The sequence below is a fragment of the Lepidothrix coronata genome, unplaced genomic scaffold (assembly GCF_001604755.1).
Source record: "Lepidothrix coronata isolate B3197 unplaced genomic scaffold, Lepidothrix_coronata-1.0 Scaffold8, whole genome shotgun sequence".
In the NCBI taxonomy this organism is placed as follows: domain Eukaryota; kingdom Metazoa; phylum Chordata; class Aves; order Passeriformes; family Pipridae; genus Lepidothrix; species Lepidothrix coronata.
Genome location: NW_016690188.1, coordinates 9,765,269 through 9,790,281, shown reverse-complemented (window position 1 = coordinate 9,790,281; position 25,013 = coordinate 9,765,269). Strand labels below are relative to the sequence as shown.

The 25,013-nt window shown below is 37.6% G+C and overlaps 1 protein-coding gene across 6 annotated transcripts in view; it reads left to right on the top strand.

The window, feature by feature from the left end:
* The first annotated feature begins 6,830 nt into the window (after positions 1-6,830).
* Positions 6,831-25,013, top strand: part of KIF20B (kinesin family member 20B) — a 33,854-nt gene continuing 15,671 nt past the window's right edge. The window contains exons 1-19 of one of the 6 annotated variants that reach the window (XM_017804162.1): positions 6,878-6,908; positions 8,003-8,103; positions 8,201-8,357; positions 8,847-8,933; positions 9,063-9,179; positions 9,379-9,517; positions 11,591-11,775; positions 13,785-13,833; positions 14,488-14,682; positions 15,685-15,796; positions 16,239-16,310; positions 16,762-16,908; positions 18,693-18,855; positions 19,856-20,110; positions 20,849-20,988; positions 21,602-21,752; positions 22,683-22,908; positions 23,473-23,534; positions 23,736-23,855. In XM_017804162.1, the coding sequence (XP_017659651.1) occupies positions 8,075-8,103; positions 8,201-8,357; positions 8,847-8,933; positions 9,063-9,179; positions 9,379-9,517; positions 11,591-11,775; positions 13,785-13,833; positions 14,488-14,682; positions 15,685-15,796; positions 16,239-16,310; positions 16,762-16,908; positions 18,693-18,855; positions 19,856-20,110; positions 20,849-20,988; positions 21,602-21,752; positions 22,683-22,908; positions 23,473-23,534; positions 23,736-23,855 (2,406 nt within the window). In that variant the 5' untranslated portion in view covers positions 6,878-6,908; positions 8,003-8,074. Of the gene's footprint in view, positions 6,909-7,003; positions 7,779-8,002; positions 8,104-8,200; positions 8,358-8,846; positions 8,934-9,062; positions 9,180-9,378; positions 9,518-11,590; positions 11,776-13,784; positions 13,834-14,487; positions 14,683-15,684; positions 15,797-16,238; positions 16,311-16,761; positions 16,909-18,692; positions 18,856-19,855; positions 20,111-20,848; positions 20,989-21,601; positions 21,753-22,682; positions 22,909-23,472; positions 23,535-23,735; positions 23,856-25,013 lie in introns of those variants that run through there. The other 5 variants (XM_017804165.1, XM_017804161.1, XM_017804166.1 and 2 more) reach the window with 5 other exon arrangements.

The window sequence follows — 25,013 nt, the reverse complement described above, 5'->3', positions numbered from 1 at the left end:
CAGTTGAGAATATAACTTCTAAAAATATACTTGGTAAAACCTTCTGGGGCTGTTCTGAGGGCTCTGAGACCATTAGGCAGCTATTTAGAACCTGTATTTTACATAACACTACAAAAAAAAAAAAAGAAACAATATTCTTAAAAAGTAATCCTAAGGATTAAAGCTCAAAATTCTTACACCATGAAGAATTTTAATAAGCAGCTTGGAACTGAAATAAAACTTCTGAAACTTCAATTGAAATAAAACTCAAACATATGCTTCATTTTAGGGAAACTCAACCCTGAGATTTTACCTTTAAATTATGGTTACTCATGCTGGTATTTATACAGCTCTGTGGATGATTGAGAAAGAATCAACAGCACATGTAGAGAAATAAAGTTTTACTAATAGGATTTGGAATGCATCTCCAGCCCTTAACCTGGAGCTAACACACTGTCTGTGTCATGTATAGCAAAGAATGGCAACAGGCCTAGTCTCAGACATTACGCAAACATTTTGCAGAACTTAGGCACAGCTTTAGAAATAAAAAAAGAAAGAAGAAAAAAGAGGAGGCATTTCAGGGAACCAAGAAAAATTTGGATGCACAGTTCAAATACCCTTCATGAGATATAAAAACATTTCCTGAAGTAGCCAGTGTTTCTGGACGGCATTTTCTCTATCAACAATACTATCCATTTTGATGACCCAAGGATATAAAAACTTGAAATCCATAGGAAAACCATAATGCAAGATCCAGACTATGTGAAAACTGTCCAAAACTCATGCTGACTTCTGTAAGTATAGGATTCAATTTAGTATTCCACTTGTAGAGCCATTTCTAACAGTATGTCCTGAGACATCAGTATCATGTTAACTAGGAGAGAAGAATTTTACACAGCTATTCAATACCAACCATCAGTCTTCCTGTTCATGGATTCTCTGTCAAGATTTCTAATTATGTGATTACCAGTAACTCAAAAATGTCTCATTCACAGGACTCAGCAGGGTCACACACCAACTATGTCCGGTTGGGATGGGATTCATTTTCTGGGGCACGACACAAATGTCCTACAGACTATATTTATACAGCATACAGTTTAAGAGTAGTCATCTTTTCTTATAAAAATACAATTTCATAGAATAAAACCTTTGACTGTATATATTATTAATTATATTATTTGTTATTATTATTAACAAATCATTATTGTATCATTATATTAACAAAAGTTTTACTATTCAACACACATATCTCAAACACCTAATAATTAACTAAGCTATTCATTATATGACTATTAACCAGTCAGACAAAACAGCTGATGCATTTATAGGACAAATACTTGTGTCACAACGTGAAAACAGTTCTTACCATTTTCTCCAGTGGAGGCCTCTTTTGCTGTTACATTGACTACTATGATATCATGTTGTTTTGCCTGATCAGCCGACTCATGTCTAAATGTTTCAGCCCCTTTCAGCAATAAAGAAGCAAAATACTTAACCATCACTAGTGGTCTTACAGCAACGTGTTGCCAGACTTACAGAAAGATCCTAGAAAAAGCAGAAGAAAAAACAAAGTAGATTTTATTTAGTTAGTTAGTTAGTTCTCCAATTAGTAAAGTTTCAGTCTCCTTTGGTAGTAAAAAAGATATAAATATATACACACATATATACACAAAATATTGCTTAATTATTATTCACCTTGATATCCTACTAAAAATTGGCAGTTCAAATGAGTGAGTCATAGAAACATTTAAGAAACATATTTTATCATCATTTATGCTGTGATGATGCTAAAAAAACCCTCTGTGGTTAAGAATCTCACTATATTAGGAGAACCCGAGTACAACCGCCCTAATGGAAGTCCCTAAGGATCCTGCCTTGAAAAGTTTCCTGTTCATAACAACAAAAGATTTAAATATGGATGGGTGGGTGGAGAAAATACACAGCACACTAATACTGAAAAAAGAACTAACTGCATTACCAATTCCTCAGAATATCTAAGCCATTCCCTTGCTTTAGTTGCTAGATCCTGTGTAGAACACCATCACCATGAGGCACTTGGTTACACACACTTATGAAAAAGCTTTTCAAACTAAAATAACCTGACAACCCAAGTACATTGAAATGCTTGGTAAGAATAACGATCCAAGGCACAATGATTTCAGGTAGGTTTGAAGCCTGTTGATGAGAGGTAGAAGGTTCTGATTTCAAAATGATAGATCTGACCTTCAAGATGGTGACTACTTATATTAACGCATTACAGAGAATAATTGATTTTGAAACTTTTTGGTTCAATTACAAGATTAAAAGGTTGGTTACAGCTGAAATAATCTCTTTAGCTCATCAGAGAATTATGCAATAATTCAAAGAGGGACAGAAGGAATACCAGACGGTTAAGGGAGAAACAGGAAGAAACAGCAATAGTTTTTTTGTCTCAGTTGCATTCTTTCCAAAGTCTTGAATTATACAAACTGAAAGAAATACATCTCAGATGTATTTCAGAAAATATGCTTCAAATCTTCTCCTATGTAAGACAGTAAAGCTCTTGTTGAAGGAGTGATACTACGTTTGCCATGCACAGGTTTTCATGTGAAGCTATAAAGATTTAAAAATGGTATGTTGAGCACATGTAGCATGTTTTCATTACACAAAACACTGGCATGGGACCAGGTGGCCTCACTGCATCTATGAGGAGAACACGCATGGGAGTACCTGAACAAGCCTTCTTAACACAAACATGTCTCCAGCTGTGAGCTCTCTGTCTTCTCTCTCCTCAGTGAATGACTTTTTAATCAGCTGTAATCACCAAGCCCAGGTATTCCCAGCACCTTCCCTGCTGGAGCAGCTAGCCCAGGGAAGTATCCAGAGGCCAAGCATTAAGGCCAAAGTCCAGCACCAGGTGCTACAGTTTGCCTCCCACTACCCATCAGTGATCCCTCCTTCCTTCCCAGCATCCTGGCTAGCTTTCTCATAGTAGCATATGCTCCTCAAGTCCCCTCTTTGTTAGTGAATCTATGATTCATTTTCCAAACTGTATTTCATGTTCCTAGAGCACCTCAATGGAGTAGCCTCACAACCAGCTCCTTCCAGTGAAGGTTTCCTCCTGCCCCGCCCAAAACCCCACAATTACTCAGTTAACTAAATTAGCCATGAAAACAGCAGCAACATTTGCAGGCTGAGGATGGAAAGCTCCTGCCTACCCCAGGGAAAGGGCCCGATGCCCTGGCCAACTGCCCTTCTCTGCCCAGCACCACTGACATATCCCTGTCCCAAAGCCACTACCTGTCCCTGGGGCAAAGCCTTCCAAGCCAGGGAGCACCTGTGAGACTCAAGAAGCAGCTCATTGCTTAAAAGAGATCATAAAAGAAAACATACCTACATTGCTAAAGTAAAATAAGCAAACAAACAGCCTGTGAAGTCATGAGTTCATAAAATCAGCTGTATGTGCATTAGAAATAGTGTCACCCTGAAGACAACTGATGGCAGTGGGGCAGTGAGGGTACAGGATCAAATTAAAGAAAATGCACCCACCAGGCTGTGGAAATAAGAAGGATAAACAACACAAACTGCCCTGAAAGATAGGGATTAAAAAGGGCTGGCATGGCAGACTACCAGAAGTATTACATAATGCACCATTTTCCTCCAAGACATCGCTGTGACAACAAACAGGAGTGCTTTTGCCAGTCAGCCCCAAAAGAACCCTGCAGAAGGACTTGGCCTGCATCCAGGATGGGAAGGCAGCGCTGTCAGGGCATGGGGAACCACAGCAGAACCAAGACTGATGAGGGAAAACTGAAGTACTTTGTTAATTCCCTGGGGAAGGTAAGTTGAGTACAAAGAAACTGAAGCCAGTTCTGGTTTGGCTGCTGCTCAGATGTGCTGAAGGATGCTGGGCAGTGTTGACTGTGTCTCTAATTACTTCTGACAGCAATGTAAAAGCAAGCTGAGAAATGCTGTCTCATAGGATATCATCTTATCACTCGGATGAGTAGACTATACACAACTTTTGAATCCCATCCCAGATAAAAGGAATATACGTTTCCAAGGGTAATGGTAACAAGTAATTTATAAAAATCTTTTCCCCTTGGGAGTGGCAAGTTGCTACACAAGTTATAGAGAATCTAAAAAGAAACAAATTTCAGGGGTGAATGAGTTTCTGAGTGATGTTTTGGCAGCAGATATACTTTTTGCAACTGGCTGTCGTTGCATAACCCACTTTAAGGAGAATATATTGGTGGAAAGCCATAAAGCTTATATACATAGATGAAGTTGCCTCACCTCTCATTCCAAAGCAAGCTGGATTGGTTATGCTGACCTAATGTTTTCTTTATCATGGTTTGTGTGAGGCTAGAAACATATGTTAGATTGTGATTTAGTTTGCTTTTTCAGTATCCTAATGGTAGTCCTTTGAGATACTAGTTCAAATTAAAATTTAAAAATGTGCAGTATTATAAAACAGTTTTAGAAATCTAATATTGGAACACAATCAAAATATTGCCTGTACCATGAGCTTTGTTATGCCCCAACTTAGCAAGAATAATTTTCTGCAGGACATAGAACCCCATCTTTTTAGGAATATACCTTGCAAAATATTTCAAGAAGATCTTCAATTTTTCTTTCCAACAAGTAGAAGAGAACAGCTGTCAGGTTTGATCCCAGGAAACTCTCCTCTCTGCAGATACGACCTTTCACTTCCAGGCTTCGCAGGCTTTGCCCGTTCCTATGAGACACAAATCAAGTTTGACACTGATCAGATTTGATCCCTTTCTTTCAGAGTCATTCTCAGTCTCCTTCTGGTATGAAAAAGTTGGTTTGCCATTAGGAAAGTTCAGTGTTTTAATTCTGTTTAGGAGAGAAATCAAGATACTTTTAAAAAAGTGAGCCTAAGTCAAAGAATGACTTGAAGAACTTTTCAGTTCTGCTAGCAAACAATTTCAAACTCAACATTGCACCATTTTCTGCTGTTAAAACAGACCAACTCCTGCAACATGGCCTACATCCGAACTGAAATCAAGTATACATATTTTACTGATATGACACAGCCTCTCTTTAAAGAAAGATAGAATTAATCCCAAAGACAACCTCATCAAAGCAGCTGATAGAGTATCTGTGTAGAATTATTCCTTTACAGAATTGCTTGGTCTCGCTGGCATTCTTTTCTTCAAATGAAAAACAAACGTTTGGTTTTGGCAAATACTGACTACTTTCAAGTTACTTGTCCTTTTATTTCAATTTAAAACAGGCAGACATTCCTTATTAAAGTTCAAAGAATTTCTGTCTGATTCTGAGAGAAACTCATGGTGATTTTTGTTACCAAATCCTGTACATTCCCATACCCTGACATTCTAGAAAAAAATGATCTGATTGGTGCTATGACATTGGTTTGAAAATAAAGGTGAAGGATTTCTCTCATTGTTGATTAAGAAATCAAATGCCCATCATGCAAACCTGGTACCCAGCAATAATTTCAATCTGGGGAAGGTTTTAAACAAAGGTGCCTTACTAAGTGTTTAGAACAGCTGTTGTTTGTCAGGACTGGAACACGGGGTAAGGCTGTCACGGGTGAGAATGGAAGGCTTAGACAAAGTTAGTAAAAAGCAAAGCCTTGTTGGTGAGTCTCGAGGTACAGAAAGGATTCCCTTGCTTTCTAAACTCCTTCTCAAAGAAGGGCTTAGGTGCAGTTGAATCCTATCTTAGCCTCGGACTGTGTTAACAGTTTAAAGGAGTTATAGAGGTGTGATTAAACCACTTTGTCCTGCAGGTTTTAATGATGTCAAAGCAGATATATTTATATAAATGAATTATTTATTATGACAAATTAACAAACAGGTGAACAGATGAAAAATCTTAATCAGAATTATTTACTACACAATATAAACACTAAAAGTCTACTAGTAGAGTATAACATAGCATAAAGTAGTATAGTGCACCGTGACAAAGCAATTATTGAAACAGTTATATTAAACCTAGCAAAAAGAAATATTTATTAAGTAGACATCTGATATAACACCCATACCAACACTAGTGGGGAGATCTCTTTCTCTCTACCTCGAGGAGTATCTTTGGAGGGCATCCCTCGCCAAGGGAGGAATCTCCACACACATACCCCTGACTGCAGAAGAGGGGACTGGACTTTTATAGTATCAAGTGATTGACTGCTAGTCACACATTTACAGGCCAGCTATCAGCTTATCTGTCAAATCAGACTTCAAAAAGCAGGGTGTTTATTCGAAGTCTAGTGAACCAGGATGGTTTTAGCACACCTAACACCAAGACAACACCCTAGCTCGAGCAGTAGATCTTGCATGATAGCTTGATTGGATTTTAGGTCTAATGAGGGTGGGTCTATCCTGCCACAAAGACACAAGCATATCCTGGACTTACAGGAGGTGTTTCCCAACTCGGCTGATCCCTGCTCTGATACACAGCATCTGCAGCTTGTGCAGGTCACCTGGCCTCTTCCCTCTCATCACTGCGATTATCCCGTTTATAACCAGATAACCGCAAATGCCCGTGGAAACAGCACCGCTGTGACCACCCCGAGCGCTGACAGGTTTGAACTTACACACCTCCTTCTGCCGCGCCTGAGGGAGGCGAGGTCCGGGCGCTGCAGGCAGGTGAGGGCAGGCCCGGCGGGGCCACGGCGCCTTCCTCCGGCAGCCGAGATGGTGGTGCTGCTGTCGCCGCCGCGGGGCCGAGCCCTGGCGGCCCCGAGTGCCGGCGGTACCGAGACCCCCGCAGCCCCCTCCGAGCGCACCGACCCCGCCGGAGGGCGAACCGGAGAACGGCAGCCCCGCCCCTCCGGGACTACACCTCCCGTCGGGCCTTGCGCCGCCGCACTCCCAGGAGGCCGCGCGGCGCCGAGCGCTGCCATTGGTCGGATTCGAAAAGAAGCCGCGACTGGTGCGGAGAGCGAGGGAGAGACGCGGCGGGTGAGCGGGGCTGGGAGCGGGGCTGGGCGGTCGGGGCAGCCCCTGCGGGACGCGGGGCTTTCGCTTGCAGAGGGAAGGTGGTGGGGGCTCGGGGTGCGGGCCGTTTTCGGTGTTCGTGCAGGGCGTGGGTAACGCCCGGGCCAGGCCGTGCTGGGGCAGAGCCCCGGCGGTTGTGTCCCGTAGGAACAGACAAAGCCTGCGAAGCCTGGAAGTGAGAGGTTGTATTTGCAGAGAGGAGAGTTTCCTCTTCATTTTTTTTTTTTTTTTTATAGTGTAAGGGCTGGTGCTTTAGGTTTTATATAGGCTCCAGCGTGGTTTGGAGCTTTTTCTATCTTGCCTTTTGCTGCCTGGCAGTGCTTGCACTTGTGTGCTGTGACCACGCTTTGCTGTGTGTGCCGCTGGGGATCCCCTTCTTTTAGGGTGTCTGCAACTCTGTTGCCGCGGTTAGTAGAGTTATAATAACACAGTGTGCCCTTACTTTTTAGTGGCTGCAGCCAGGCAATATAGTTGTTTATACCAGAATATCTGAAGCAATTGCAGTGCTGTGTGACACCATGTGGAGGCAGATATATAGTCTGCACCTTGCGCTTTGCATTCTGTCAGGGGTTGAACCTCACTACCCTGAGTGCTGGGCTATGTAAACACTTCTAGTGCCAGCTTTGGAACACAGCTTGATGTTTGGTTTTTGCTTCTTACGTAAAAAGATACAGAATGAGAGCATAATCTTGACAAATCACACTTAAAGCTTATATTTAAAGCAATTAAAAAGTCAGTTATCTAACAAATATATTTCCTGTAAAGGGCTGATAAGAGTTTTGCAGTGTAGCTTTGTGTAGCTGATGAATAAGACTTCGAATCGTGATAGCACAGGTACGTTTCTTTCCAACTGTAGCTTATTCACAGGTCAGTCTTTGTTCAAGCTGTGATGATATTTTGGGCCACATTTTTCCTGGTTTTCATACAGTTGCCTGACAGAAATGTAGATTAGAAGAAACAAAGTAAACATTGATGCTTAGTTTATGTATATTTTTACCTCATTTGCAGCTTGGTGACATTTGTCTAGCTGCTTAGAGGTCTCTGTCTGCCTTTTGCAGCTTACATAGATTGAGCCCTCTGCAGACCCGCTCCCCAGCTACCAGAAACCTGCTATGTAAATTGTGAATAGGATGAAGAAAGCTTTCTCCTTAAAGAAATTGTAATTATCAGTTTAAAATTTACTGTCTTCTAAGGGACTTCAGAAGCTCTATGTTATATGATCAGGGAGCACAAAATAGTTTTACCTTATCTTGCAGAATGGATCCAACTTTGGATAATGACAAACTTTACAGACCATCCTATATTTCTAGCATTGAGCTATCTCCAAGATCAGGACCAGTAAGTGTGGAAGATCTTAAAACAGATCTCTCCTCTGAATTTTCTTTGGTTTCTTCAAGCTCAGACACAAGCCAGGTACGAAAGCTTTAATGTTTGGATTGCTTTGACATTTATTTTTTACAAAATAAGCTTAGTCCTTTCTTTAATAAGAATAGTCAGAATTTTACAGAGAAGATGGAAAGCATCTTTTGTATGTTTTAACTTTGGAAGAGATGCATAGGATTAGACTAAGTTGTGTGGCACTGCATTGATGCCCTATTGGGCACATCAGTTTTCTCTGAATGAAGCTAATTACTAGTTCATAGAATGTTTTATGGGTGTCATTCTTTATCTCTAGTTGGACTGAATGCAGTGTGTACGTGTATATGTTACAAGATTAACTCATCACAGCCAACTTCTGCAGTGCCTAAGCACTTGTAAAAAATGATGTAGGGAATTACTTTTGATTCACATATTATCAAATAAGTCTATTCAAAACAACCTGGTTAAATAGAACTGCCTTAACATGCTAGTTGTCAGACAAAGAATAAAGAGTCTAACTTCCTTAATTTTTTTTTTTTTAAGGGGAGCAATTTGGACTCTAAGGGACACATACAAGTTTGCCTGCGTATTAGGCCGTTTACATCACTGGAAAGAGAAAATGGATCACAGGTGCGATGTTTATTTAGTTTAAAATACCTTAAATTTGTTTTGTGGGAGTTTTTTTGTTTGTTTTTTTTTCCTGTAAATGGGCTCTTTATATTCTCTTCATGCCCGCATTGCTTGTGTTTCCTTTAATAGGACTGTGTTTCACTTGAAGACTCAACAAACATCATATTGAAGCCCCCCCTCCACTATCTGAATCGACTAAGTGAAAAAACTGCTGGACAGATGATACAGAAGTTCACTTTTTCACGAGTAAATGAGTTATCTTTAAAAGTTTTTAATTTATTCCTGGAGCACATTGTTTAACTTATATTATTTAATATCAAACAAACTATGTTTTTTGTTTAACTTTGTAGTCTTTAAGATTGTAAACAAAAAGAATTTAAAAGAGCCTTTAAAAGTCACTAATGATTGCTTAAACAAAGTATAAATGTTTCTTGGTAATACTCAGGTGTTTGGACCTGAAACAACTCAAGAAGAATTCTTTGAAGGTACCATGAAGGAACCGGTGCAAGATTTCTTAGATGGATGTAATCGTCTTGTTTTTACATATGGTGTTACAAATGCTGGAAAAACTTACACTTTTCAAGGTATAAGTAAAAACAAATTCTTGAATACACTTCCTTTTTTTTTTTTTAAGTAAGGATTACTTCTAGCAGAAATATTATAACTTTTTCCTGCATTTAAACTGTAGGCCCTGTACATGGGCTTCTCTTGGATATCAATAAATAGTCTTTGAAAATCTCTTTCCATAACAAATATACATGCCAACAGACAGTCACTGCCAGAGTTTACATAAACACTCAGTCATATTGCTTTGTAAGGCTATAGTAATTTCAACCAGGTCTGTGAGACTTTTTTTTTTTTCCTCCAAGTATCTAGTATGTCAGGAATGAGGGGGAGTTGGGAAAATAATGTTCTCTATAAAAGATATGAAAAATATGAAAGTTTTTCTATACCAGACTAGTGTTTTCTCAAGTTTTCTTATTATTATTATGGTTGCATGCATCTTATATGCACAAATATGAAATAATATTTGAGTCTGTTTCAGTTATTATAGACAGAGAATAAATATTTTGAAACATGTTTGATTACTTTCATGTATTTCTGTCTTGTCATGAGTTCCTGAGCTTAATAGCATCCTAGGAGACCTTGTCTCCCAGTGCTTCTGTTCTGTTAAAGCTCCATATCCTTTCTGGTCAGAAGATGTCATTCTTTAGTTATTTTTCAAAGCATTGTGGAAACCATTTTCTGTATCATCAAATGTTGTTCTGGATGCTATACCACTTATTTTATATGAAGAAATAGTAGAAGGACAATAAGTTTTGTGCCTTCTGAAACTGATCTTTATTGAAGTGACATTATTTTCTAAGCAATCTTCAGTTTAGATGGACTATAATTGAAGTACTTTAAGTTACCATTTATCTGGGGCAATAATGAGATTCTCTTTTCTGTCCTTATAAATAATAGGTAAATAACAAAACCCAAAAATTCCTCAAGTGTACAGTTCTTCCAACCTTGACTAGTTTGGGGGGTGTATTGTGTGGTTTTTCAAGAATTTTTGGTTGACATCTTTTTAGACTAGAAGCTTTTTCATGGTATTATAGTTTTAGGACTTGGATAAAAATTGGCAGGGCAGAATGTTGTGTACTGGGTGCCGTGATTTCCTCTTCTGTTATTCCACTCTAGCATTACATGGGAGCCTGTATTCAGGCAACGGCAAAAGACTTAAGTGAAGGATGAAGCAGTTTTTTTAGGATTGTTCACCAGTAACTGTTACTTTGTTTGTGTTAGGTTGAATTACAAGTGGCATTGCAATACATAAAAAAATTTTAGAGAGGAGATGAGATGGGGAGAAATACATGCAATGAAACAGTACTTAAGCTTAATATGTTATTTGGTTAATAGCTTGTGATTTGAATGCCAGCCACATTTTATATAAGTTCTGACTTAGGTGACCCAGCTAGTGCTATAACTTTTAAATGTCTGAAGAACAGGAGAAATTTATCAACCTGATAAATTCTGCTCTCCCCTTTTCTCTCACTTAAAATTTAAGTGAACCCTTTTTAAACTTGGATTCAAAAGAGGAAATGTACACTGAGGCTTTTATTTGACTCCTTTTTGTCATTCAGGTGCAAAAGTAGTATGTTATGAGAAAAGGGTCTGGAACAGGGAAAGGAGTGACTCTTCACAAGGCTTTAGAAGATTTTTGTAGGGTCTGTGTAGTTAGTACAGGACTGCAGCTAAAAGATCAGTCATGAGTTTTGTTTGAAGATTGCTTCCTTGAGAGAGAGTGAAGGCAGCCTATGAAATACAGTTGAAAAACTGTGAATCTTTATTAAATGTCTGTTGGTTGTGGGGGTTTGTTTGTTTCTTTTCCCACAAGGCTAAGCTTATGCAGAATACTCCAGCAGTTTTTATTTTATGTTATGCTCATCATTGGTGTAGAGTATGAACTGTTGCTGAAAGTTGAATGCCTTTAGAAACACTCTAATGGCATTTCTATTACCTTGAGAATACAAAAACCCCCCACTGATTCATGCTGTAAGTTGCCTCCAAATTTCTCCTCTATGCCTTAAGATTTCTTTTTTTTTCTGTCTTCATTTATCTGTATACCTTGTTCACACTAATAACTAGGATTTTTCTTTTGTATCTTCTTTCAGGGAGAGAAGATGATGTTGGTATTCTGCCAAGGGCCTTGGATCTGTTGTTTAAAAGTATTCAAGGAAAGCTATACACAGCAATGGATCTCAAACCCCATCGGTGTAGAGATTATATAAAGCTGACTGAAAACCAAGTGAGAGAAGAAACTGCTATTAAAAATTCACTACTTCGCCTAATAAAAGAGGTAGAGGAGCACTTTCTACACTGATGAGTACATGCATCTTTAGATAGCTCTGTGTTCTCCATTTCTCAGTGGGAAGAGACTAGCTGTATTTAAGCTTGGATATGTCTGGTGTCAGCCAGCTATTCAGATGAGCAGTAAAGTGAGCAATAGAGCTGATGAACCCTGTTCTCCTGTGGATTTCTGTCTCATGGCTGAATACTTGATGGACATGTAAACTCTAAGTGGGTTTCTTTTCTGTAGCTTGGGCACCTGATAATTTATCCTCTGGGCTTACTTAGTGCTTAATAAGAACTGAATACAAATAGTCTCCTTTCTATCTGTGGGGATACTAGTAGGTCTGATCCTTTAAATAACTTACTCTTTCAGGGTAGTTGAAAAAATTAATGATTTTGAGATTGTTTTCCTCTTTCAGTTTGGCAAATATCTTCAAAGGAAGCAAGAATTTATTTGAAACAGCAGAGCTATAACACCAGTGGATTTAGATTTGAATTAAAAATCGATTTCTGCTGGACTTTATTCTTATATTTGCTGTTGAGCAGTCCAGAATTGCACTCCAGTTTTAGGAGTTGCCTGGAATTCTAAAGCTGTTTAGTCCAATTACAGTTATGGGGATTTGTATTTTGTATGAGCATATGCTTTTCTTGGTGCCTTTTCATTCTGAAATGAGGGGAATAATATAAAATAAAACTTAGCATATGTTAAGATTTGGAACTAGAAAGGTACAATTTTGGTTTTTAATGAAAAGAATTAAGTGTCTCCCTGGTGGTATGCTAGGTTATAATGGCTGTTGTGGGAAGGAATATATCTGTTACCTTGATTTTTATCCATTAGTTAGCTGGGCTCCGGGGTGGAAGGTAGATGGCAGCAAAATTCTTCGACTTCACTTCAGAAGCACAGACACATGCTCTCTACCTCTGGCAGTCTTCAGAAAAGGCTGTCACGTGTGTGTTTGAGTGCACATATATATACCCTCTACTTTGTAAAAATGTGGTTTTAAGAAGAATACTTTAGCTTATAAATTTGCTGGCAAAGTTTGCATCTACTTCAACAGAGACAGGTTTGGGTGGGTGATTTATATGTGTAAAGCTTAAATCTAAAAATTTTGATTACATAAGTATTCCATTATTTCAGGAGCACTTACGGAATCCCAGCTTTATATGAAAAATACTCTTGACAGAACACTAAAAACCCCTGACTCAAACCATACCTGTTTTTTACTTCTTGTTAGTTCACTTAAGCATACTTGTTTTGGTAGACGAATTTAATTTCTTTAGACACTTTAACTGGCAAATCTGTGCCTATAAAAAAGCTAAGTAACCAAAATTAAGGGAGTGCAAGTGTATTAAGATTATAAGATCTAGCTATAGGGTTTTGGTTGGCTTACCTTTTTTTTTTTTTTTTTTTTTTGAAAAAAAATAGCTCAGCAAAAAATTTTTCTAAAACCTTGACTTTATTTCAGCTGTATCATTTATTTCAAGCATGTATCAGGAAGCAATAAGTTACTCATTTAATTTTTTTAAGTGAATGAGTGTTCTACATTTACCACTGTTTCTGAGGGTTGGCCTAGTAAGGTGTAAGATATGAAATTGTGTATTAGCAAAATACCAATAACAAAAAACTTCAGGACTCTTCAGAACTCTTCAGATTTGCCAGTGTAAGACTAATGTGTAAACTGCAACTGGACTCCTGCAAATCATCCTGTTAAATCACCCTGTTTCTGTGTGGGCTCCCACTCCTCTATTTTTTCTATGGCTAGACTACTTCTGATTTGGAAAGCTGAAATGCCATATACTGGGGTAAGGGAAGTGTCAGGAAGGAATAAGAACAGCCCTTTCAACAGCAGTATATGGGTACATTGAACTAGACATGATGTGTAGGCAGGATCTTCCTATGGGCATGTTGCAGCCATGCTCTATTCCTATTTAGTAATACAATAGAACTCTTAGAAAAGTAACTTGTAGCGTATTGTACTGCCAGCAATGTGTTTTAAACTTTGTTTTATTTTGTAGGTAGACCATCAGATTAGCACTAACAGCAATGCACCTGTTGATTCTAAGGGTATGTTTCATATAAAAGAATTGCAATTAAAGCTGACAAAGAAGCTTTCTTAACATCAATAACTGATTTCTGGCCTATGTTAATAATAAAATGACTACTTGTCAGTTTTTGTATGCCTGTGAATTGAAAAATGAGGAAGTTATTTGGGCAGAAAACCCAAGGATAAAATGGTTAGAATACCTGAACAGCCGTTATATGACCTGGAAAGGTCATAGGAAAAGTAGTACTACTTAAGCTATGGGCCCTAGTAATATCCTGACAGACTTTTAGAATACCTACATGTACTTTATAAATCTAATTCTAGCATTTTAAAAACTACCAAAATACTACGTTTGTTTTAAAAAGTCAAAATGAAGTATGCTTGTCAGTTTAATTCTTTGTCTTAAGAGACTTGGATGACTAACCAAGCTGTATGTGTTTGATAAAATTTAAAAGTGGAAAAAGAAGTGGTACAGTAAGTGTCTCTTGCAAAAATGTAGGTTAAGCATGTGACTTCCAGACATTTAAGAAAGGGAGTGGGAACTTCAATGAATTTTTGTATGAGTTAAGGGTTTTTTAGAAGGTTGCTGTAATATCAATTTTCACTTATTAATTTTTTTAATGAAACTCACTTTGCTAGGTCTATATTGACTGGTTATATTTTGTACTTGGCAGATTTGGAAGATACCTCAAAAGACTCAGAACAGTCTGTCACAACTGTGAGAAATTACATCAAGTTTTCTGTTTGGGTTTCATTTTTTGAGATTTACAATGAATGTTTTTATGATCTACTGATTCCTATATCAAATGACAAGAAAAGAAAAACACTACGCCTTGCTCAAGACATCAAGGGATGTTCTTTTGTGAAAGGTGACTAGAATACATTGCAAATTGCCAAATGTAGTTTGAAAAGTTTGTCTACCTGTAATAATGCTTCTTTCTGGATTGGAAAACTCCTAACTGCATTCACTGTGGCACTGGAAATGCCTCCCTTGAGTGACTGTAACTGCGGAAAGCCTCCACGCACTCCACTGCCTCCATTTCTTTGAAATGGGATAAATATTGGAAACAATTGACAAACTTGTTAGTGGCTTGCTCTTTTCCATTTTCTTAAATGCTCCAGTAGTTCTTAACTGTATTTATAATTGGCTCAACAGTTTTGGGGATTTTTGTTTGTTTTCAGTATTTTCTGTAGAGAAGCAGACTTCAGACAATATGTGAGAAAGTTCAGCCTGACTTTAAATTGGATTTTAATCTCCAATCAAACCTGTAATTCTGTTTTGGGTTGCAAGAGTATGGGGATAATAAATAACAGTTCAACATTTGTTTCAGGTCATGGGGAAAAAGAGTTTTAAACCTATTTCATTTGTTACAGATTCTTTGAACAATCAAGGCATCAATTCTAGAGTAAGGGCTTTTTTGTAGGCATTTGGTCTGCTGCTTTTTCACATAAGTTGGTGACCCTGAAAGATGTTCAGATGACTTCCCCTTCCTCCCTTCTCCCTTCCCCCCAACTGTAGTGTGAAATAGAGAAGCTATCCAGGTAGAATTCTGCCTTGCTGAATATGAATATAGGGCATTCTACTCATATTAGACCTTTTTTGCTTTTCAGTGCTCAGGCTAAGGTTGCTCACTTAATTTGAATGAAACATATTTAGTGTCCTAATAGAATGAAATAGTGTATTATATTTGTCCTTTTTTTCCTGTGAGAGGAGCCATTTTGATTTTATTTGTCATCATGTAATTTCTGTCTGAAGCAGGTGTAGTAAAAGCCTCAAGTAAAAGTAGTGTCCTTGCTGTGCATACATTATGCCCTTAATACTTTTTTTAGTATTGTTATTTTCAAAACTGCCATATTTGTTTTTCTTAAAGGTCTGCAGTGGGTTCAGATTTCTGACTCTAAAGAAGCTTTTAGACTTCTAAAACTGGGGTTGAAACACCAGAGTATTGCAAGCACAAAACTAAATCATTGCTCCAGCAGAAGGTAAGAAACATTTTGAATAGCATTGGGCATAGAGTGCTGTGTGAGAGGAAGGAGAAACTAAAATATGGCTTGTGGCTTTCAGGAAGGGAAGAGGCTTTAATGTGGTCTAGATTTCTAGGTTTCAGTTTTTGTGTCCTTTAGCAGTATGTGACACATTGCTTTAAGCCAAAAGGATTCAATCCTTCAACAAGATGAACAGGTACTAAAGCTAACAGGATTTTATCAAATACTCTCTACAAAAGCACTTAGCTTTATTCCATCTAAATGCCTGAGGAAAAAGCAAAATAAGTGCTACATAAACATCTCTGTAAAAGTTTGTATCTGATAGTATATGCTTGATGGGTTCAACAGCATTTTGAACAAATATTGTGGAGGCTAAAAATATTTTCAAAGTATTGGTCTACTTCATAATTTCTCTTATGATTTCAATGTCTCCTTTTAGTCACAGCATATTCACGGTTAAGGTACTAAAAATTGAAGATTTAGGAACACCACGAGTGATCCGAGTCAATGAGTAAGTTCAGAACAGAGTCTCTCTTATGGTGAAGTTGTTAATTATTTTCCATGTTGATATACTGGTACTGCACTATACATCCAGTGCTCCCTGTGGGAGCTTCCTGCATGTATGGTGGCTTCCCCACTCCCTATGCTCCTGTGGTACTTGGCCCTCTCCCTCAGCCTGTCAGGTTGCAGTTCTGTTCTCCATCTTGTCTCCTCTGTTCATCACAGGGTTCTGCCAGCATCCTATACTCCTCAACTCATGTGAGTCCCCAGAAGGAACAGGATGAGGAGGTGGGGGTGGGTGGAATAAGAAGCATGTTGAAAAAATGTTTGACAGGAAATAGGGGGAAATTGCATTGGGCAAAAAAATTCGAGAAGGATGAAGAAAAGTGATCGTTTTGAAAAGTGAATAATTTGTTCATCGTGTAAGGTAAATAAAGTGAATTTTCCTGTTCTGCTTTCAGATTGTCATTTTGTGATCTTGCTGGTTCAGAAAGATATACCAAGACCCGCAATGAAGGTGACAGATTGAAAGAGAGTGGAAATATAAATACCTCTCTCCTGACTCTAGGCAAGTGTATTAATGCACTCAAGAACTGTCAACAGTCAAAGTAAGTCCTTTTATGAATTGCAAACTGGTTGTGTTTTTTAGGTGTTGCCCACAACATTTAAAAGTTATTGTTTAAAATATACAATATTAACACTTAAATTTCTGGTAGAAAAGACGTATAAACTTAGGAAGTCTATACTGTAGTCTTGTTGATATACTAGAGTTATCTTTAAACTTGCCTGGTTTTGCTTTGTAGTTAAATCATTCAAATTATAACATAATCCTTTAAACATGCTATCATAGATTTTAGCAATTTAACTTTCTTCTTCTGAGCTTGACATATCAAACTTTGGAATAAGTTTAAAACACCATTGTCACTAATGTCATAGAGCCAAATATTCAGCATTTCATTACTTCTTTGGAAACTAACTCCATCTTCTACATACTTCCATTGTGACATTTCTTGTCAGCAGGATATTGCTGTGCTATCATGACTGTGTACTCTTTGACAAAATTTGTTATTTTTAAACTGTGACATAATTTTAACACTCTCCTGATCTAGCTAACCATAATGCAGACAAAAGAAAACCTTCCCCCTATTTATGCCCCAGTCTGAGGATCTAAATAAGAGTAAAACAATACAAAAAGTTAACTGTCTAAAAACCAGTATAGTAACTGTCCAGGAAGTGTTTCCTGCATAGGTTCTCATTTGAAGATCTGTTTCTGTCCTAGAGGTTAAATAAACTGTCTGCTGTTTTTGATATGCCTGTATGTGCTTTGCCAAATTCACTTAGTCCATAACACTGTTCTTGGCAGCATGTTTGAAGTCTATCACACCTTAAGATGAAAAAGCTTTGCTAGTATGTCTTCCTGATTAACCCTACATTTTGTGAATTTATGGGGGTTTTACCTTCCTGACCTTTCCAGATAGGAAGGATGCATTAAAACTAGCAGCTGTGTAGGGAGTCGTTAGTGTATTCGTAATATAACTTTCTGATCCTAATAATGGGGAATTTTAACAATATGGAGGAAATGTTCTGAAGCACAATCTTGAAGTACTAATACAGGTCCTGTGCAAGTAGAATAAGAAGCAGTAACTTTCTTATAATGGTTCTTGTTTCCATCATGTGGCAAAGCTACTTCTGAGCCATATATGTATTCTAGCAGGAGTGTCACTATCTTGCTGAGTTCTGTAGGACTATTCATGTTACTGAATAGCTGTCGTGCATCCAAAATGCATTTGGTGGCAAAGTCATGTTTTAGGAATTCCTATAAACTTTCTATAAGTATTAAAAACTTCATCACCAGCTGTTAATTTCAAGGGTGCAACTTCTGATTCAGGATATGCCAAACTTCTGGGAGATAAGGGATAAAGTTCTAAAAAGTATCTCTATATGTTTGATGTATGCTAGTCTTCTTACCTAGACACTTGCTATTGTCTGTTCTCAGAGGTACGATAAGGGGTGAAAGAGACCTCTGATAATGTTGGATACTGCATGTCTGAAACTACATAAGTACTTTTTGTGGATGTGGAAAAGAAAACAAAGAGATGGGGTATAGTTTGTAGCATGAGGCTTACGTGACCTGCTGTAGGCTAAATGCTGAACACTCTTGGCTTAAGTGCTCCCATTGATTGCATTGCTGTAGTGTACCAGAAAAAAAGGTAAAGCAGCAATCACCACAGCCACACAAGCTCTTCACAAACAGCTGTATCTAGTTCAAAACAGTTTTAACTGATTTAAAGACTGCTGCTTTTATAGGTATTTTCAAATCTTCAGGCTGGACAGCTCTTGCACTGCCTGGAATTTATTAAACTTCTGGTCATCTGTTCTTTTGTCTTTAAAGGTTGCAGCAGCACATACCCTTTCGGGAAAGTAAGTTAACTCATTTCCTTCAAGGATTCTTCAGTGGAAAGGGGAAGGTATACATGATAGTAAACATAAGCCAATGTGCTTCAGCATATGATGAAACACTCAATGTGCTAAAGTTCTCGGCCATTGCACAAAAAGTAAGTGTGTGTTGTCGTTTATCTTGTTGCTCCGTAACTTTGATTTGCTTTAAAGAGCAGGTTCTCTCACTCTTGAGAATATGAATTTAGTTACTGGATTTTTCTATCATGTTGCAATGATATTTCTAATTATTCCTTGTTGGGCTTTATCTCCTAGAGCTTTTAAAAAGGCCTTGTTGGGACTTTCTTTTTCCTTCTGAGTGTGGGGGTGGGAGCATCCCCTGCTGAAAATTTGTAATTCCTGTGAAATGTCCAGCCTAACCAGACACTAACTATATTTGAAAGAAATTCCCTGAGATCTAGGTAAATTTCTTCTGTAGTCATAACATACTTTCACCTAGGAGCACTTTTAGCTGTCAGATATCCTACTGCTATCTCAATTTGGAATATTGCTCACCTGAAATACTGATAAAATAGACTGAGTACCAAAGAGTTTGAAAGGTCATCTTTATGTTCACAGAGGCTTCAGTGGGAAGGTGGAAGCAGAGTGAGTAAGTGCAGTGATATAACTTTGGCAAAGATAGAACGTGGAAGTGTTGGCGATCAGTGCTGCAGTCTTAATGAAAGCTATGGGAAAGTGTTGTTGGCAGTTAGATCCACGCTTTTGGAATTTGGGCAGGCTAAGTGCACCACCAGAAGTAGCAGACTGTAAGGGTGATAGAGCTGTTCAAGAAATAGAATTTGTAGGATGGTATTCCTGTAATGCAACTAGAAACTCAAAGTACAGGAAATTGAGAAATCTCTTGGTGCAAGTGGTGGTAACCCTCTTGTAGGTTATCCATCTAGTGAAACTTAGTGTTCTTGGGATCAAAGGAAAGGTTAGACTACAAAGTGACAACTTTGTACTCTAGCTGGAAACCGATGTTGAGTAGTGATTCTGAATAGAGGATAGGCTGGATATGCTCCAGAGAGCTGTAGGAGAGTGCAAGAGGTATGTCTTCAAAGTGCCGATGGAGGTTTTAAAAAGTACCGGTAACTTTGTTCTTTGTTTTCTGGATAGGTTTTAGTTATGGATACATCTGTTCTTCCCCAAGATCAGTCATTTGGCCAGAAATTGGCAGGAGAATCATCACTACTTAATGTCACTAAAATGCCAATCTCAAGGAGAAGAGCCACTATCCTGTGGGACAGAACCTTGGAAGATGTGTACGAAGATGATGATGACGAGATGGAGGAACAGCACAGTGTGTCAAGAGAAGAAGCAGTGCAGGAAAAGGAAGAAAGTAAAGTTGTTATCGGAAAAGAAGAATATATGGTATGTACCAGGGCTACTTTAAGACTCAGTGTAGTGTGGAGCCTTGAAGCAAGGTATTCTTCTCCCAGTTTCCCTCATCTCTCACCCCTTTTTTCTGATCACCCTTATCTTACCTAAATATAGTGTTTAGAACTACAAGTGGATTACTTATGACTTAGTGCTTATTGTGGGAATTCTCTATGAAATGTGTCAAGGTACAGACTGAGCAGTAAGAATTACAGATTTGGCTTTCTCTTCTTTTGGTAACCTATGGTCAATGCACAGAAAGTATTACCTGGTTTTTAGCAATTCAGAAGATTGTTCCTTTGTTATTTCATGAACAAGAAAACTCTGGAAACTGTCCTTTAAGGAACAGTCACTTCTAGGGAAGACAAGCAGGAGGGAACAGAGGATTAGAGACAGTTTTGTGCAGGTTTCATTAATACCGCCTCAAAAATGGGTATCTGGAAAAAAAGACCAAATTCTGTGGATCTTAAGCCTGTTTTTAAAGGTAACTTCGAGAGTTTTTTGTTATAAAATTAGTGTTCTTTGTAAATGCCACCTCTGTGCAAACTTAAAAATTGCTGTTAGTACCAAACAGGTAGTTCAGCCCACTCATGAATCCTCCTGTTTATGAATAAGCTAATAAAATACTTTTGCCAGCAGGAGAGTAAAGTGTTGTAGTGTTTAAGGAATGGGAAAAATTTCTCTTCTGGGAAACTTTCTTTACGAAAAACTCAATAATAATTGTAATTTTAGACACTGCTGAGTCTCATAGAAGAGCTGAAGAACAAACTTATTACTGAAAAGAAGAATAAGTTACTGCTGGAGCTAAAAGTTCGTGAAGAAGTGATACAAGAGTTTACCCAATATTTTGCTGAGCGGGAAATAGATTTCAAGTAAGCTGGCTTTAAGTGATTTTAAAGTTACTGGTTAAGCAAATTAGAGTGAATTCACTTATTTCTTAAATCTCTCTCAGCTGTAAGAGACCACACTCTTCTACTAGATCTTATCTTCCACTATATCTGTTAATGTACCAGTTTGTTTGGACTATGAGGTCAGGAAAAATTCTGTGTAAAAAAGGCTTTGATTTTTCTGTGGGATGGGTAGGGGTGTGTGTGTATAACTTGTGAGCAGTGTTTGTTCCTGTGGAGCTCTTTCTAAGAGAAGAGCTACCTTGATGGATTGTCTGTAGGAGTGACATTTGCAAATTCTTTGGTTTACTTTGGTCTTAGCAATACTCCAAACAGATATTCTGGCTCAAGAAGCTTAGGAAGAAACACTTTTTGTTAAGTGCTATCCATAATTTGTATATTTGTCTTCCTCTTGTTCTTTAGGGGTGTGTCTGTGTGGGAAATATACCTCTGTTTTGGTGTAGCAGCACTATTTTGTGTATTGTTTTGCTTTGCCAAAATAAAGAAGAAAGCATCTTTGTTTATAAGCAGCTATATTTATAACTTTATAGCATCTCATACTGGCTAGCTTTTAGCTGACGTATTTTTCCTGCTCTAGAGAGTGCCTTGATCATGAACGAGCACGGCTTGAAGAAAATGCTGAAAAACGCCTGGAAATCTTCAAGGAACTTGCAAATAGTTATCCTAAAAACGCAGATGAAAGAAAGAAATTAGAAGATCAGCCTGGCAGTGAGCAAACTGGACCTCTGGTATTTTTATCTGTCTTCCCTAAATGTCCCTTTTACTCACTACCTGTTATCGTCATGATATTTCTTAAGAATTAGAAGGATGGTTTCAAGGAATTGCATGCAGTGCAACTGTATCCTCAGCAAGATATATTTATCCCATTTAATAATGGGGTTGCTGAACCTTGGGATTTAGGAATCTTTGGCATTTTCTGCTTTTCTCCAACACAAAGTGAAAATTCCTATATACAAAGAGATTGAGGGAAAACTGCAATTAAGATATAAAATCCGTTGCATTAAGTGCCTATTTACAATCCTTGAAGCTGATTTCTTAGGCATTATATATGGACTGTACTGGAGTGATCACAGATTCCTCTCAGGGCAGTTGTAGCTATAACTGAAGCAATGAGAATTATCCATACACTTAAGTCATAACTCGGTTCTTACTTTGAGGCTGTCTCTTGTGAGTTTGAAATCCTTTATTTTTAAAAAAAAAACAAAGAAGAAAGATATAAAGTCAGTATTTTGAGTTCAACTTTCACATTAAGGTACCACAAAATTGTTTGACCTCACAAACTTTTACTGATACCTGAAAATTTCTGGTGTATTCCTTCTAAAACTGTTTACTTGCTATGTTCATTCAATATTCTCATTGAATTAAAAAATGCTAGCTTTTATAGTAAAGTTGGAGGTGATATGTTTATGGGCATATAAAGTGGACTGTAATGTCGGGTCATTAAATATTATAAAAAGTAGCTTGATACTGGACACTTGTGTGTGAAGGTAGACAGAAACTGGCAATCAAAATGCATATGAATCTTCAAGATGGTTTTGAAGTCAGAATTAACAGTACTTAAATGTTTGAATTTGTAATGGTCTTCCAAATTTTCTGTAGAAATAATGGCTTTTGTGTAATTATTTGCCATTTCTAAATGGATATAAATTATTTTTCAGGATGAAGAATATAGCACAGGGCCAGGTATCTGCTTTGATTTTGAGGGCATTATTGAGTCTCTGCAGAATGATATCACCGATATAAAAAATCAGGCAGAAGCAGCACACCAATACATTGTGTCCCTAGAAGACCCACAGCAAACTATAGGATGGCTTCAAAAACAGCTAGAAAAAATCACCACTGAACTAATTGAGACCAAAGAACAGCTGGCAGAGAAAACCAAAGGTAAGCTGGGTCTAGGGGTGTTGTGAAAGAGACAAAAAAAGAAATTACTGACTACTGTGAAATAGAAATAATAATCTAGTTGAGCAGGATTTTGGAACCAAATCTTATGTATAGCAGTGGTGATCAGGTTTTTTTTTTAATATGTTCAGGTTAAAGAATTTTTCAGGCCTTGGTTATTTGATTTTTTTAAGACAAAACTTCAAACTATCAATCGCAGACTTTGGAATTGTGGGGTAAAACATCCAAATTATTGATTCCTGATTGTAATCCTTATACTTCTCTTATGTTTTGCTGATGTAGTGTTTTCAGGTATCCTATGAAACATTCATGGAGGAAAAACTAGCAGTACCTCATCATATGATTTCAGCAGAGGTCTTTTGACATGATCTATATTTTGTATGGGTTGCAAGGCCCAATTTTCCTGTTCAAAAAACTTAAACAACTTTGAAATGTGTCCTATAAGTAGAAGTCAGCTTGAAAATAAATCTATTAAAAAACTACTGAGGTACCAGAAGATCTGAAAAAATGAATGATTACCTGATGCAGACTTTTTTCCTGTTACAGATTTTGGAACACAGAGGATTAAATTGGAAGAGTCTGCTGAGCAACTTAAAGACGCAACTGAGGTAACTTTCTCATAAAACAATTTTGTGCAAAATTATTTGCTTTAATACTAAGTTTCAATAACTTAAAATGCTATTACAGTGTGCTTCTAGCTTTTTTTTTTTTCATATATCAAACATAATTTAACTAATCTTACTTTTAAATACATGGTATAATTCAACAATTTAACACTACCTGAACTACTTTTTTTTTTCTTTTCCAAGAAAATGAATCTACAGAATAAAAGGATTCAAGAACTAATAGACATTGTGGAGCAAAAAGATAAAGTTATTATGAGACTACAAGGTTTGATGACCTGTTCAGAAGAAACCATTAAAGACAAAGTAAGTCTTAGACATCTCAGTTGTCTTTATATAAAAAAATCTTTCTGTGTGCTTATAATGGACTTAGCTACTTTGGGAAATTGAAATTTTCTGTAAATACTTGCTTGAAATAGTAACAGGTCAGTTGGGATTGAAACTAAAACCACAGCAAAATGTGTGTGTGGGCATGAAAAATGGGACTTTCAGAAGCAGTGGTCTGAACTTATTATTGGAGAATTCTAGATGAGACTCTTAAGAGGCATTAAAAAAAACAGCCACAGTGTGAGAACTTGAACGGTGAGAATAGCGGAAATGCATCACTGTCTATTTTTTTGTCTGAATGAAAGAGGAAAAAAAGGAGGTTTTGTTGTAGCAAAAGGCCAATTTTAATTGAAGTTAGAAACTAATAATGTGAAAAGAACAGTGATTCTGTAAATAGAAAAAAATAAAAAAATCAGTGCATTCCACCCCCCCCCCCCATGCATGCACACTTGCAAAGGAAAAGCAATAATAGAAATATACTGAGCAGAGTTTGGACTAAGCAGGTATGACATGGGTATCTGCTTTTGATATGATTAATACCACTTAGAACTGTCTAGTCTATTGATAGCTCCTGAATGCCGGAAGACTAGTTTGACTAAATGTATAGAGGCTTAAAAAAAAAGATCAAAACATGCAGTTAGGGGGTTTTGGGAATTTTTTTTTTTTTTGAGCCTGATGTCCAGTAACCTGAAATAGCTCTGAGAAGATTTTAAATGAAACTTAGTCAGCACTCTGATCCATTTCTCTCTTCCACTGTAAACTTAAAGCTTTGACCATACTTAATCTTGTATTCTCTCTCTCTGCCCCACAGCACTTTAACTTTTCAATAGTATGAATGATCCAAGAGTGATGAGAGTTGTGGTGACTTCTTACTCCTTCTTCCAAGAGCAAGGCTTTAACTGTCCAGTGTTTCTATGAGACTGTGTGGCATGAAATTTTAAATATGACCACAAACCTCAAGTCTAATAGAGTAGTCAAATAGATATCTATGTATGACAGACATGACTGGGCTTTCAAACTGCATCAGATATGTCATGACAAAAATGATTTGTGGCTTTGCTAAAGGATGCTAAAACTCCCAACTCTGGCAACGATGATAAGAAAGTGATTAACTTGTAGAACTGACTGTTTGCCCTT